Consider the following 15841-nt stretch of genomic DNA (forward strand, 5'->3'; position numbering starts at 1 on the left):
CCAGAGAGAAATCTTCACCCTCAGAAATCTATGGCAAGATAGATGACGGTGTGATGGAAGGCAAGAGTACACTGAGTGCCTTATCGATCTACCTGCCAGCCCATGAATGGTGGGTAATAAAAATTTATTGAAAATTTGAAAAAAAAAAGTCACTTATTTTAATTCTTCTGAAAGGGAGTACGGATGTTGCATGTGAATCAATCCTCCCCTCCCCCAGGGCTCTGTCACCATCCTTCCACCAGCCAATCCTCCAAACAGCACGGATTTAAAAATCTTGCAATTTTATTTGCATATAAAGGCCGCTAGATATAGAATATCACAATAAATTTAAAGAAACAACTGCTTTCCTAAATTTCATTAACAAGGTAACATAAAATAGAATAAAGCTCAACAGCATTTACAATGGGAAAACAGAAATGACTATTAGCGACAATATTTTGTGCTAGCGAAGATTGCATCGACACACAGTGCAAAATGGGGGGGGAGAGGAAGTAAGAAGACAATTCAGGGTATTTAAATATAAAGGACAACTAAGCCTTATTTTAGTTAGCTTCCATTGCATTCATTAAAGTCTACACACGCCTGTAACTGTACCTAGATTGAACTCAAGCTCTTTAAGATCTTGAGTTCTGAGAGAATGTGTGAGCTCCTTCAAACTCTGGACGCCCAGCTGTACAGCACCCATTTGCAGCTCCACTGTCATTGGCAATATTAAACTCCTAACTTAGTCATAATACACAAAAAAATACTTATATATATAAACCCATATTAAAAAGGAGTCTGCACACTCATTTTTTTTTACTGCACGAAATGCGTGCTCTTGACAGATTCCATTTCCATATTTTTAAAGCTAAAATAATTTAAAAGAAACAAACAAACAATGAGACCTTGTATAACCACAGTGTGGATCTCATGAACTGAGCCATCCTTTGAATGAGGGCCGTTTTCTTCCCTTGACACAACTTTCTTTATAGCGACAGTGTGAAGGGAAGTCTTTTGCCACGCTGACTTTTGTTGAAAAGATTACTATAAATCCGGGCCACAGCTGCAAAAAAGAAGAAGCACTACCAAGAAAACAACAACAACAAAACATCAAAAAATAAAACAGTTCAAACAATACTCTTAAACAGTTGTGCAAATCTGGTTGGTTTTTAAAACACTGCCTACCTGTTTCTTTTTCTTTTCTTTTTCTTCCAGCTTAAAGCATATTAAAATAAGACTCTTATCACCTTTTAAAAAGAAAGCTTGGCTGTCCTTTGGTGAACACTAACAATTTACAATGGCGTGGCCTTTGAGAAAACAGAAGTCATTTTACAAATTCACAATGCTCCTCTGATTTCAAATGGATACCCCATTTAAAAAAAAATAATAATAATAGAGAAGAAGCACAACTTTTAGCATCATTATTTTTTTGTTCCAGCAATTTACAAAAAGAACTCACAGGATTTGGAAACAAACCAGTAAGAGAATGTAAATTTATAATTAGAAAAAATGGCAGTTTATAGACCTTCCCTCACATTCCAAGGGGGCATTCGGAGCTTCAGGAACCCTGCGGGTTTGGAAGGTCAAAGATAATTGGAGGGTTGGTCGGTTGAAAGCTGACTGTACACGTTGAGGCATTGATGTACGTTGTGTAACCGTCGGTCATAATGCCGTAACCTGTAGGGAGAGAGCGTCACGCTTATTGTAATACACACAAATCGTAGAGACTCGATGCGGGGCGATCAGGCAAGGAAAACAAACAAACAAACAAATCTTTGCCAGTGGGTAGTGAGATGGAATTCAGGGGAGCCTCCCCGGACAGAACATTTTTCAGAAACAGCCTGCTGGTTTTATTCTGCTTTCTTTAAAGGGAGAATCCTCTACTTCAAAGAAAAGTGCTTCCTTTTTCCTTATTTAAATACTAGATCTGTCAGGGAAAGGCTGTAAAGTGTCTTTGCTAGTTAGAATATAAAAAAATCCGTCCCCCTCTTTTTTGAATATGATTTTCATTTCAAAGCCCTGTGTTAACTATTGCGTGCTCAGGGACAGCATGAGGAACAGCAATCCAGGGCCACACATCCAAACCCCAAACAGTCTCCGGATGAATGAAGCAGGAAGGAGTGTTGCCTTGGAAGTCCGGAGAGGAGGATGTTCAGCACCTTATCTACGAAATAACATCTAAACTGCCTCAATGAGAGTTAACAATACTAGTCTTATCTTACTTGAACTGTGTGGCTTTGATGCTAAATCCCATTTCATTCAAAAGAATCAAGTAATCATTTGTCCAAGTGATTTGGAGAAATGTCACCCTAGGACCCTTCTCTCTAAGCTTACCTGGACAATGGGTCAAGCAAAAACACTCCCCATGGGCAGTATAAATTTCTTGTGACCTACCGGGGGAAGCTAAGAAAGTTTCTCTGGGTCTTTGGTATGTACGGTCCTTTTATAATTTTTAATACGTTGACATTTTCAGCATGGTTGCAAATTTGCACACTTCCTTTATAGCCTCTGCAATTAAGTTTGTAATTCTATGTTGGTATCAGGCTCTATGGCACAGAAAAATATGCCCGTGAAAAAAATAAAATTTCTAGGATTTATAGAAGTAACTGATAAGGTCCCCCTCCCCACTTCCAAATTGCTAAAATTTCTCCAAGTAAGCCTGTGGAGAGCTTAATGAGGGTGAATGGAAAAATCTCTTAAGAAAAGAAAAGAGGCATTTAAAATGTGCACTGTTTAGTTCTGGGGTCATAAAGTCTTGTTATCTTTCTCCATCAGGAGGCTGGTATTTGCCCTCTCTCTGCCCTCTTCAGCTGTCTTAAGCGAATAAAATCAAGACGAGTTTATTTGAATATGATCTCCTCCCTTTTAAGCAAGTTTATTATTTTGGGACTTCAGTGGAATTCCCCAATTGTCTGGCTAGTTTAAAGCTAATTAATGATTTAAAAAAAAAAGATGAAACGCAAACCCATAGGCACGCTGCAGGAATTCAAACCTGATAGTTGTCCTTAGAAAGGCTGCTTAGACCTGAGCCCCCACTCCCCCCACCTCGAACCACGCACCATGCCTTAAAGAAGCGCCCTCCTTTTCAGGGGATGCAGCTCAGTCAGGGCAGGAAGACATCCACTCCTGGGGAGCTGCACCCCTGCTTTCCATCCACTTAGCTGGCGCCTGCACTCAGAGCTCGCTCACTTTCTCTGGCCTCGGTAGGATGGTTTTCAGTGTACTCTCTACTGCCTGCCTAAAGCAGGAAGCCACTGGATTTGTGGGCTTTGAGAAGCAAACGTGTTTTTTTGGCTTCATCAGGTACACACACCTAAACCCCTCAAATGCAGATTCAAAAATAACTTCGGAGAACAGCTAGAAGCAGGAGATGGAGAGAACAGGGCAGCTGCCTGCGTCCCCATACCCACTGCACAAATGGATGCAATTGGGAGAGGCCGGAGGGCCAGAAACCCGAGGCCTGCCAAAAGGGGGCTCTGGGTCTGCCCAAAGGCCGGGTTCCCCCTGGTTTGCAAAAGGGAGGACATACAAAACTTAGAACCCTGAAGCTTCCTGGGAGATTTTCAGGTCCTGTGAACTTGACTCCAACTTACTGTGAAAGGCAGACAATGGCAACTAGTCCAGTTCCCATTTAGGGGAGATTTAATTATTCTGTTTAACCTCAGCCGGAGCTAGCAGTGCTGACGACTTCTCAGAAGTCTGAAATGGCTTTCTGAGGTTAGGAAGAAAACGTCTAATGTGCAAATGTACAGGTTCCTGCTACTTCTATTATATAGCCTTCACTGCATGTCCAAAGTTATTTTTTGAAGAATGTCTTGGCTTCCTGGGTCTCTGTGTGCATTCTATATGAGACACAATATTTAGAGGTAGGAAGAGGTCACAGGACTTACTTAGTCTAATATCCAGGCCATTTCTTCTAACACTCTTGAAGAGAAAATTGGTCCTTTATTACTTTACAGCTGTTCTCCAGCAGTGGTTATCAAACATTCCTCATCAGGCCCCTGAAATTCTGGAAGCTGCCCAGGGCAGTGCTGGCCTTTCCTATAAGGGGGGCCAGACCTGGTTCCCACTCTCTACTCTGTTTCAAATAGAGCAGCTCCAGATAACATAGTCATCGACATTATGCACAGGTGTTTCTCCTTACATTTTACCTGATGAAAGGGTTCCCTTGGTAGGAAGAGACTGAAAACTACTCCAGCTACTCCCAGGAGCGCTAAGGTCCTCACTGTGGGATGGGATCCTGGGTAAACGACACAGTATGTCATGAGCCCCCTTCTTCCGGTCTTACCTTCATGAATTCCACCAAACACATGGAGCTTGGGTCGGACTCGCCTCTGGACTGTGTTTAAAAGCTCCACGCAGCCCACTCTTTGAAGCTCCTTTGGAACCCAGTCTCGAAAACCTACGGGCAAAATGCAATCAATACTCTTAATTTTCTTTCTCCAGGTAAGGTTTCATTTAGACTTTCAGGAAGCCATAACTCACAGAAGGTTTATTACATTATCTGTAATCCTAGCCTCTCCATTAAAGCTCACAATGGCTTTTAAGGAACTTTTCACTCGTCACTTTGTCTTCTTTAGGTTCTTGAAATTTTTTTTTATTTCCACTTTTTTCCTTCCTGTTAATTAACATTTTTTTTCCTGTAACGGATTTGATTTATTCAGCCACAGGTTTCAAATCTTCTTCATGGGTCCAATGACATTTATTCCCGGCAGTCCCATAATATCTCTTTCCCTCCCGATTTAGTTACTTTTCTTTTTTATTACAGCTTTCTGAGAGCAGTTTACTTCCAAGACAATTCATAGAAGACAGTTTGGGAGGGGTTGCCTGCGAACTCGCCACAAGCTACCTTGCTCTCTTCGGATATATCAACCCTTAACCCTTGGAGCTTTGTGATGACCAAGACTTGGAAACACCAAGTTCCTCCTCCAGTCCCCTCGCTAGCAACAAGCAGCAACGGTGACCTCGTGGTGGCATGCAGGAAGCTGGGGCTAATTGACTACCTTTATGTAAAAGCCACTTAGTTCTACACTTAATGCAGAAAATCCATAAAAACTGACATCAATTATAGCAAAAGTCAGCTATCTGAGGGATTATGGTCCAAGTGCCTCAGCAGGATGGGGAGTTAAAGAAGGCAGGTGGGATGAAAGGCTAAATCATCATCAGTGGGAATCCATTCCGTAGCTCCATTAGGTGATTCCTACTATTTAGAAATGACGGGGCAGAAAGGGACAGGCAAGTTCATTCCACTTTGGCGAGACTGGAGAAATGAAGATTTAGCATCTCTGTTAGGACGCGTCAGCCGCAGCACCAGGAGTAATGGGCAGAGAGTGTGGGAAGACCATCTGACGGAAGTGGGGGTTTTAAAAGTGTGTTAATTAGAGGAAAAAAATCCTTAGTCCACAGTAATTGGCACATTCCCTCATGGAAGTGTTTTTCTTGAAGAGGGAAAATACCTCATTTCATATGCAATCACCAAAGAAAGCATCTTGCTCATTCTGTAGTAGTGAAGTCCCACGGTGTGATGCTTCCTTTCCCAGAAGGGGAAAATTCAAGGCCAATCCCACTGCCCACTCCTACCTCCCAAGCCAGCCTTTTCCCAAGAATCCCGATAACTGTACTGATGGAGGTTTGGCTTTACCTTAGGAAAACTTTGCCTGAGCTTTTATTTGACAACTCCAGACCTTACTGTGCTCGATGCACAGACGCTCTCTGAACGCTTCATCTTTACTGTTTGCTGAGAGAGAGACTGTGACCTCCTCTGTAAGGATGTCTGAATTCTTTGGGGGCTTGAATTCAGACTTAACCATTATTACCACTTTCTTTTGTACAAAAAATTAATTACTTGAAGTCTGGGAATCAATCGACCTGTCCAAAGTTGCATTTCAAATAGTATTTCAGGCATATACATGTTCTCTGTGCTGAGGATGTCCAAGCCCCTTGTACAACTGCACACGTCCCACGGAGAATCACGCCTGCCCCGGCCAGGCTGCTCAGCTCAGGGAAAGCACCCGCTTGGCTGGGAGGCTGCCTCCGGGGGACCTCACTGGGTGACCCTGCTGCGGAATATTTCATGAGGAAGTTAAAGATTTAGTTAGTCTCTAATGATTGCTAAATAGGGAAGTGAATTAATTATGACTTGATAAAGATTGTAGATACATAAAATCCTTTAAAACGTGGGATAGGCCCTGGCTGGGGTGGCTCAGTGGACTGAGTGCCGGCTGTGAAATGAAGGGTCACCAGTTCGGTTCCCAGCTAGGACACGTGCCGGGGTTGCAGGCCAGGTCCCCAGTTGGGGGCGCCTGAGAGGCAACCAATCTGTTTCTCTCACACATCGATGCTTTTCTCCCTCTCCTTCTCCCTTCCCCTCTCTCTAAAAATAAATAAATAAAGCCTTTAAAAAACAAAATAAATAAATGATGGGATAGGGTGATATGAGTTAGGGAAAAAAAGCATGGGAATGGTGATTCCAAAGCGTTGAAAACATCAGGAAGTGCCGATCTTGCGCAAATCTACGGCCCCCCTGCTCCTGGTCTCCCCTGGCATTAAAATGTGCCAGCGTGGCTCAGGCCCCGGTCCTCCCTTCCGGTGTTTCTTTGTGAGACACAGAGCGCTTCCCCTGCGAAGGCGGGAGAGCAGCACGCGGTGGCTTGGAGGGGAACATCTCCGCAAAGAGCAAACTCACACACAGGGGATGCATGTTAGATTTTTTCTTTTTCGGGCGAATGGACGAGGACAGTGGCGTGGATAACAACCCCAAGCCACAGGAAAAAATGTTGCAGAGATCATTTCTTTTTGTATGAAGTTTGTTCCCCCTCTCGCCAAACCGAGATGATTGAGGAAAGTTTTCTAGTACGTGTAAAGATTTGTTACGAGGGTGGATTCCACGGTCTGTGTTTTTTACCACAAGTTAAACAAAAAGACAGAGAAAGAAAACTCTCCTACTGAAAGTGTGCCATCTGAATTTCCTCTGCACGTCTGAGTTGGACAAGGGAGGGTCCTGGCGTAACAGACACTGAGTGGATGGGGGATCGAGGTGGTAGTCGTGTTTGGAAAATATTCTGCGGCTAAGCCGAACGGCTCAGGAGTAACTAGAAGACTATTATATCAGCCAAATAATCATCTTTTGCCCCGTGATCTGGGTAACGAAAGGTAGCCTGGAACCATCTAAATCTGGATGCTGGCTCCATGTATCTATAAGTTATCTTTAAGTAACATTCAGTGTAAGTCCTTATTTAATACCTTAGCTAAAAAAAAAACCTTTTTCACATAATTAGCACAATTTTTAAACCATAGAGATCTCCCAGGTTACTCTATGATATGGGAAGAAAAATGGGCTCCTTTAAACGAAAGCTTCCATCATTTGCAGCCATGCATATATATGTCCTGTGATTGGGAGGGAGGTCTCTGTCTCCCTTCCACTCCCAGCCCTCTTACGCCAAAGTGAATACAGTTCTTAAAATAAATTATCCAGCTCAAAAGACGGTGGTGTTCCATACTCATTTGATTTTCCCTGACTTGACTAAATCAAAAAATTTAATTTCAAGAACACCTGTAAGCCCAGCAGAACTGCTGAGTTTAATTAGCATACTGGGTGTTTCTTTAAAGACACTGACACTTTTCTTCTTGTATTCGCTTTTTTATTGAAGGAAAATGATTATGTCCCCTGAAGCATTTATTCATTATGCTTGGGAAAGAAGGCATCTCGTGTGACAAAGCGACAACCTTTGCTTCACTTACCTAGAGGAGGTCCGTGCGTCATGAGAATGTCGATGCCCTCAGGGATGAGGTTCCATTTGTCCAGCAGAGACTGACCTCTGGGCAGGTTAAAGCCCCATCCATTAAACCACGGGGTCCTTGGGGGGAGATAATGCACATGCTATCAGGCCAGCAGAGCCTCGTTGCTGCCCTGCAATATTTCTCTCTCGCACATTCCCCCACGGCTCGCATTGCTCTCTTTCCTCCTTTTGATGGTTGGCCCTGGCAGCGGGACGCTTTTTTGTTGACGGCTTCAAAACCAAACCATCTGAAAGCAAGCGTGCAGCCTGCGAATTGTTCAACTGGAAAGGGGCACAAGCACCTTTGCAGTGGAGACCTTCCCAGCAGACTTCTATCCAAATCCTAGCAATGCTTTGTCTTCCCCCAAATCTCACTGCTTCCTCAGCTGCCCAGCCCGGATCCGAAGCCTTTCCACCCATCCCATGGCGGCCGAGAGCTAAGAAATTCCATCAGCACCCCTTCTTGCTCCCGTCACTGCGGAACTGCTTCCCCAGGAAGGCTCTCACTGCAGTCCTTGGAGAGAAGGGCGAGGGCTCTGCAGGCAGACACCTCTGTACGCAGTGGTGAATGCCCTGCATTGAGAATGCGGGGAGTCACGGGGGCTCTGGAAGGTGAGATGGAGCAAGTGAACCAAGGGCCAAGGTGGAATTTTCCTCCTGTCACCGAAAGGAAGATTTCCGGGGACATAGCTGGTCACTCTGGAATCAACTCTCCCGACAGTAAGGGCGAGCATCCCACCCTCTCAGGAGCCCCTGCTCTGGAAAGGAGGTTTGACATCAATGCTTTGGGGTCCTTGCCCACCCAATGAGTGTTTCTAACTGGAGCTGAAAATGTCTCTGCCATTTATAGTAACAGGAGAGGGATCAATTTTTCTCTACAAATACCACAGGCTAAATTACATCAGAGCCAAGCAGTTCAATGCTGTCCTAGTCCCTAGTATCCAGCTATAACCGTTATTTTCTGAGGCTGAGTCTTTTGTTCCGGAGGAAGTTTCCAGTTTGTGACGGTGTGCGTGTACAAGACAAGCTGGTCAGTTTTCTGGTTTAGGCCTTCCTCCTTCAACTTAAGCTGCCCCTTCCGTGCCTACATCAAGAGGTGACCCTGTTTGTGAGTGAGGTCACCAGGCCAGTCACAGCTAATTAAACAAGGTGCATTCTCATTTAAAGCCAATCATGGCCCGGACTAATCAGATTCTCTCAAGACTCTGAACTCAGAAACACTGACCCAGCATTCACTTGGCGGTGGACACGTGTGGTCAAGGCCAGAGGGGAAAGAATGGCAACTAACAACCAAGTGCAAATCCACGATACACGTGAGAAGCTCAGTTCCTGCTGAGCTTTGAGCAAATTCCAGAGATAAGAGATTATGTAGCCCCAGTCAGAAAGAGAGAAAGCAGGTAAGTGTCTGACTTGATTCCTAGCTGCTTTCCAAGTCCCTCAGCCATTCTCAGGAAGCTTACTTGTGATAACAATAGTAATATAATAATAATTATTATTATTAAAGCTATTATTTATTGACAATGTTTATGTCAAGGTACTATTCTATGCACTCTATTGGTAGTAACATATTTAAACCTCACAACAAGCTTATGATGTGGGTACTATTATTAACCCCGTTTTACAGAGAGAAAACTGAGGCACAGAGCAGTCAAGTAAACAGAACCAATAAACTGGATATAAACCCAAGCAGGCTGGTTGCAAAACCCATAACTCTTCACCACCACGCAATTCCTTTTCTTGTATACTACCCTGAATTAACGTAGAACTTTCTTGCCCTGAGTGAGCCACTTCTGTACTCTTTTCAAATTTCAGTGTCTTGTTGCTTGAAGCCAAATGAGCTCTTAACTGTAATAATACATCTATGCCGTGGGTCTGACATCCAGCAATAAGATGATATAGTGGACGCCAATGGTCAGTTCACCTGCTCAGTTCTTTCCTCTTTCTTTTGGTAACAGCATCCAAATTTCCTCAGGGGAACCTTTCCCTCTCCAACCCAGTAACATGTGCTCTGGTGAGGCTGCCTTAGCTCTGCTCTAGAATGAAGCATGGATTGTCTTTCCCTGGATGGTGATTGGTCTAGGGATGTACGTATGACCCCAATTAGGCCAATGAGAGTCACCCTCAAGATTTCGCTGGTGCTACCTCAAAAGAAGTCATGGTTTCCTCTCTGGAACCCTGAGTCTTGAGACCTAGGTAAGCCTAAGATTGGTGGGGAGCAGTCTTTGCCACCATGCAGGTAGGTGGCCTGGGCTTGAAAATCAAACCACCACGAAGAAAGCCAAGAAACAGAGGGCCCTGAGGACCCTGTTGGGCCTAGGGACCCAGCTGTGCCTGAAGCCAATCGCATTTTCCTTCTACCTCCATTTTCTTTTTATTGGCTTGAGTTAGATCCCGCTTGTTGCAACTGAAAGAGCCCTAAGATATACAATTATTGCTTTTAGCGTAGTAATGTTGTTTGTACCTATGGTAGGCAATAATCTTCCCCCACCCCCAATATTGAGCTCGGATTTATGTTCTAATTATTGGAACCTATAAATATGTTACCTGACTTGGCAAAGGGGAATTAAGGTTGCCATGGAGTTTAGGAGCTAATCACCTGATCTTAAATTAGGGAGACCATCCTGGATTACCTGGGTAGGCCCGAAGTAGCCGCCAGCTTCCCTGAAAAGTGGAGGAGGGACACGGAAGGGGAGACCGGAGCGATGCAGTGTGAGAAAGGACTCAACCTGCTGTCGCTGGCTTCGAAGCTGAAGGGAGAGAACACGGGCCGAGGAATGGGGGCAGCCTCTAGAAGCTGGAAAAGGTCAGGAAAGAAAAGCAACTCCCCCACAGAGGCTGCAGAAAGGAACACAGCCCTGCTGACACCTAGAGTTTAGCCCAGTGAGACCTATGTCAGGATTCTGACCAACAGACAGTAAGGCAGTGAATATGTGTTGTTTCGAGCCATGAAATTTGTGGCAATTTGTCACAGTGACAATAGAATATGAATCCGGTACCTGACATGTCTGAGCTGGCCATAAAACTTCAGAGACTGAGTGGCACTGGCCTCAGTGGCACAGAGCACGTGTTTAATCAACACAGCCCTCCACGGCCACACTGCCTTGCTCCGTCCCCTACGACACTTCTGGTTCTCTCTGAGGAAAAGGCAGCGCTTGCTTTCCTACCCCAGCCTGCCTGCCAGGGGGCAGGAGGCCGGGGATCGAGGGCATGGGGGAAATGCCAGGCCAACCCTTTCCGAGTTGCATTAGTCCATCTCCCTCTCCCCCGTTTTCTCGGCCTCCCTGCCTTCAGAATTGAAAACATTATTTCATTAGAGTCTAAAACAGAGCTTTCCCCGTGTGCGATGCCCATCCTTCCCCTTCCTTTTATCGTACAATGACCCCTTTCCATGACTGGTCTTCAGAATGAAAAGAAAAGAAAAAGGGCAAGTTCAGAACCCAGTGAAAACTCAGCAAGCATTTTGGCAGGAGAGGGAGAAAAATAAGCAAAAACATCTGTTTTCCTAGATTTTGAAAACAAGCTTCTGGGCCTATGGTTCCCATCTGAATGGCAAATAAAGAAGGTCTGAGAGAGTCCCAAGCACACCCAAGTCGTTGGTACAATGAGGGGCTCTGATTTCGCTGCCAGACACTGTAGGGGGGCAGTCAGCCTCTGAACCCCCCAATGGCCCAGGGGCTGCCAGCGTCAAAGAAATGGGACCTAAGTCCTCCAGTCTCCCCAGTTTCCCCTCAAAGAACGTTCTCTCAGAAACTCACAGCCCTATTCCCCCAGGAAATGCTCAGTGTTATGACTCCACTGTAAAAGATTCAGACAGACCCCCAGTCTATAGATACCCCAGACTTCCCTTGGTTAACATTAAGCTTGTGACAAAATCCAGAAGTTTCCAAGTTAAGGGTAAACTTGAAAAATGCCTGGCTTTCATTCGGACTCAAACCTGTATGTGTAGGAAGGAGAGCAACAGCGAGGTTAAGTGGTAGGAAAGGGAACATTTATCAAGTCCCCGATTTGCTTTACATAAGGGTTTCTCGCAGACTATTAAATTTAATTTCTCACAAGAATTCTTGAGCTATGTATTATCAGCTTTATTTTTAGATGAAAATGCTGAAGACCAGTAATATCAAGTAACTTGTAAGCTCAGATCTGAACCCAGATCTGATTGCTCCAAAGCCTGTGTTTTTTCTTTGCGCAATGCTGAACTAAAATCTTGTAGCTCAATCCCAGCTTTGGCTCTCACTTACATAAAGTAGAAAACGGGTCTGCTCCATACAGTCTCGTAGGCTGTGTACCGTACAACCTCGGACGGTGCCACGGCGTCGTGTGACTGAGGTGGTTCTTCGTAAACATGAAGACAGTGGCCCTGACCAGGTAGCTCAGTGAGAGCATTGTCCTGGTAAGCCAAGGGTGTGGGTTCAATCCCAGGTCAGGACAAACATAAGAAGTAACCAATCGATGCATAAATAAGTGGAACAAATCAATGTTTCTCTCTCTCTCTCTTAAAAAAACAAACAAAACAAACCTAAGTGTGACTCTGTTGCTATGGCTTTTCTGGGACGTTTTCTGTTCCTCTACATCCTCTAGATAAGGCCTTTTCTGCCAAGACAGTGGCCAAGCAATGGGAAAAGCAGCCCAGTGATGGGTTCCAGAGTTCTCCCAGCCTGGCATAATATTGTAAGCAGGGCATAACAGGAGTTGACAGACCCGTGTGTTAACTCTCAGTCTGGCATCGGTTCACTAACTCACGTGGACCTTCAGTAAGAGAAGGACCCTCGGTGGGCCAGTTTCCTCTTCTGAGAAATGAACAAGGGGGTGGATCTGATTACTGGATTTCAGGATTGTTTTTAGGCTGCAGGAACCGTCTGCAGAAGCCCACACCCAAAGCAGGTACCTGCAGAGGCGCTCTTGCTGGGGGCTGGGAAGGAAACTCTGAACCTGCCTGCTCACTCCGCCCCCTCCTCCTTTCTGACCTACACCTCCGAGCACAACTGGCAAAACCTGGCCCTTGATGATGTTTCTGTGATCCAGAAACCCTAACGTTCTAAAATTCTGTGCAGACTATCAACATTCTGAGTGGACACTGTGAATTGCTTTCAATGAATTACCTAAATTGCCTGTAAAGGACCAAGCCCACTGAGGGAGGAGTAAGTACACAGAGTAGAGACAGAATGTGTCAGCATTAATGAATGATGCTTTACCCGGTGGAGTTTCAACCTGAAACATGAAACCCTAGCAGTGAGCCCATCAGGGGTTCACTGAGAAATATGTGCCGCAGTCACCCTCCCAACCTCCTGAGTCCACAACGGGTTTTGTTCCGCAGCAACAGGAGTCAGGGGGAAAAGGAGGAGAGAGGAATCCAAGGGAACAATGTGTATGGCCCCAGCCAAGGACTTCATAATTAGCTGTGACTAACAAATGCCACATGGGAACCAACGTGTCAGAAAACATCCCACAAAGCACCCTACTGCCAGTGGGCCAATCAGAGCCCGTAACCCATCCCCTCATAGAGAGGGACTAGAAAACCCTGGAAGGAAGGGAAACACTTCGGCGGCCTGAAACTGCTGGATGGAAGGCTCAGATGGATGGAAGCCCGGGATGCTTTCAGGGTGCCTCCCCCTTGCTCTCAGAATTAGAGGCACTTGGCCTCTCCGGGCTGAAAGTCAGGCGCAGGCGCTAAGGGAGTTCACAGAGGCAGAACTTGTTTCAAACAATGTCAATACAAAACAGGTTTTCTGTGTGGAAGCGGGTGGAGATGAAATCACAGCAAAGGTCATCCGTGTTTGCAGTACACGGTGCTGTGGGCAGCAGGGCGGTACCGGACCATAAATCCTAGGCTTGGACAGGTGAATGGCTGTTTACTCCCCTACCTACTTCAGCGGGGGCTGGGCAAGCCCCGGGAAAGCAGGGTTTGGAAGCGAGAATCTGGTGCTTGCTCAGCTCAGATGCGTTGCTCAGGGTCACAGCCCTGGTGTTAGTTCAGTGCCACAGATGCTCCGTGGACAGAAGGGTCCTAGGAAGGCTTTGCCACACAGACTTGGGACTCTTATTTTTTATCATCACCTGAGGATATGATTATTGATTTTAGAGAGAGAGAAAGGGAGACAGAGGGGGAGACAGAGGGAGGGAGGGAGGGAGAGAGTGAGAGAGAAGAAAGAGAGAGAGGGACTGATATAAGTGAGAAACACTGACGTGAGAGAAACATCAGTCAATAGCCTCTTGTGTGTGCCCTGACGGGGGACTGGACCCACAACCTAGGTATGTACCCTGACCACGCATGGAGCCTGCAACCTTCTGGTATATAGGACTCTTATTCACAGAGCCTTCTAGGTGCCTCCTGCAGAGGTGAGGGCCTGGAAGGCCCAGGCGGGCTCTGCTGGAGTTCTGCCTGGAAGAGCTACAAAGGAGAAAATGCAAGGGCTCACATCCCAGACCTAAAAGCTGGTGTTTTGCGCATGCTACTTAGAGGTACCAGGACCTGGTGGTTCTGTACAAGTTAGCCATTCTTGTTTGGGGGATAGTGGGTGTGAGCACAGATCATGGAGTCCAAGGACCCACGTTCAAATCCCAGATCTTCTACTTATTTATTGGCTTCTCTGAGCCTCTGTCACCTCATCTTTCAAATGGAAACAGAGTATCAGCCTATGTGGATAAAGTGAGGTAATTTATGTAAAACTTCTGGCAGACCACTGCCATACAGTGTTAATGCACGGCTCTTAATCTATACGTGACACGTATTAGCAATATGAGTGCAGGCACACAGGCACCCAGAGTTGACCACGTTACTTTTTCTCTCTCTCGCATGTCCCAAGCTATGGCTCATCAAACCATAGACGTTCCAGCTTCAGACTTTCAAAAAGTCCCCAGTGCACGGGCCAGCATTCCTAGATGGCTACACAGACCCTGATTTCCTCCGGCTGATTACTTATTAAAAGGCACTCCGCCAGCTCCCTTCCGAGTGGAAGTTTTCCGGAGAGGCGCTGGCCCGCTGGCTGCCTGGCGCAGTCGCGCACGGACAGCCCTGCAGAATGCGAGAGAGCACGGGGCAAAGCGCTTAGTCAGGGCTGCTTAGCCGGCCAGGACAGGTGGTTAGATTTTGACAGGGACTTAAACCGGGGAAGTTCAAGGAAGAAGGTTACTTTGGGTCCTCGGAATATTTATAATAGCGGGGTCGGGGAGGGTCACTGGAGGAACTGACAAGCTACTTATTAATGACGCCACGGTCGCCCGGCACCTCCATGAAGCGAAACCCAGACTCTGGGAGCCAGCTGGTTCCCACTTATACCTTCTTTTCTGAATAATGGCACTTCGGAAGGGCAGCCTCCGCCAGGCCTGGCTCTCCCGGCTGCCACGGGCCCATCTCTGACGGCACGTCACACCAGGTCCCAGAGAAGCTACTTTAACCACCACCGCTGGTTAAAATCACACCGCACTTCGCAGCGCCCTTCACGTGCCACGTAGCTGTCAGGATAACTCTTGATCCCTAGCTCACCTGACAGCTCAGCCCTCCCTTGGCAGCAAAGCTTCCCGTCAGTTAGAAAAGGAAGAGCCGTTTCCCTGGCACCAGATGTGTCATCCTGAATATCCAGATGAAAGGCAGACACCTGGCCCGCTCCCCTCTCGCCTCCTTTCCTCTTCTCAGCTCTGCAGAGCCAGCCTTCTCTCCCCAGGTCCCTCTACCTGGCAGCCTGGGAGTGACTTTGCCATGCAGTTAAAAAGACGTCTTGCATGAGCTGATGGGGGCACTTCGCATTTTGTGCAGCAAAGCAACATACACAGCAGCTGGGCAGGAGAGGGAGGGACAACTCGACTCCAGGGCAGGGTCGACACCCCTGTGCAGCCGCCCGGCCCCAACCTCGGGAGGCTCGGCAGCCCCCAAAGGGCAGTGCCGGCTCCTCTCACACCAGCTGTCTTGTCCTGTCTCTTCACTGTGACTCTGAAACCTGGTCTTCTGTTATGAGGGCCTTGGAGTAAGAAAAGATACTGTTTTGATAAAGAGCCGGCCAGGGTGAATGAGGGGGTCTGTCTGCCGTGGGCAGAACAGGCGCAAACCCCACCCGAGAGAGTCACCTGAGACCCACAGGCTAGAA

At 46.5% G+C, this 15841-nt stretch overlaps 1 protein-coding gene across 5 annotated transcripts in view; it reads right to left on the bottom strand.

Annotated features, from left to right (window-relative positions):
- Positions 1–262: 262 nt before the first annotated feature.
- MPPED2 (metallophosphoesterase domain containing 2) overlaps positions 263–15841 on the bottom strand; it is a 163441-nt gene continuing 147862 nt past the window's right edge. For all 5 annotated transcript variants that reach the window (XM_028515911.2, XM_036029170.1, XM_028515912.2 and 2 more), the window contains exons 5-7: positions 7723–7838; positions 4271–4384; positions 263–1659 (exon numbers count right to left, since the gene is read on the bottom strand). In XM_028515911.2, coding sequence (XP_028371712.1) covers positions 1541–1659; positions 4271–4384; positions 7723–7838 — 349 coding nt within the window. In that variant the 3' untranslated portion in view covers positions 263–1540. The remainder of the gene's footprint in view (positions 1660–4270; positions 4385–7722; positions 7839–15841) is intronic.

The sequence above is a fragment of the Phyllostomus discolor genome, chromosome 6, assembly GCF_004126475.2.
Source record: "Phyllostomus discolor isolate MPI-MPIP mPhyDis1 chromosome 6, mPhyDis1.pri.v3, whole genome shotgun sequence".
Taxonomy (NCBI): Eukaryota; Metazoa; Chordata; class Mammalia; order Chiroptera; family Phyllostomidae; genus Phyllostomus; species Phyllostomus discolor.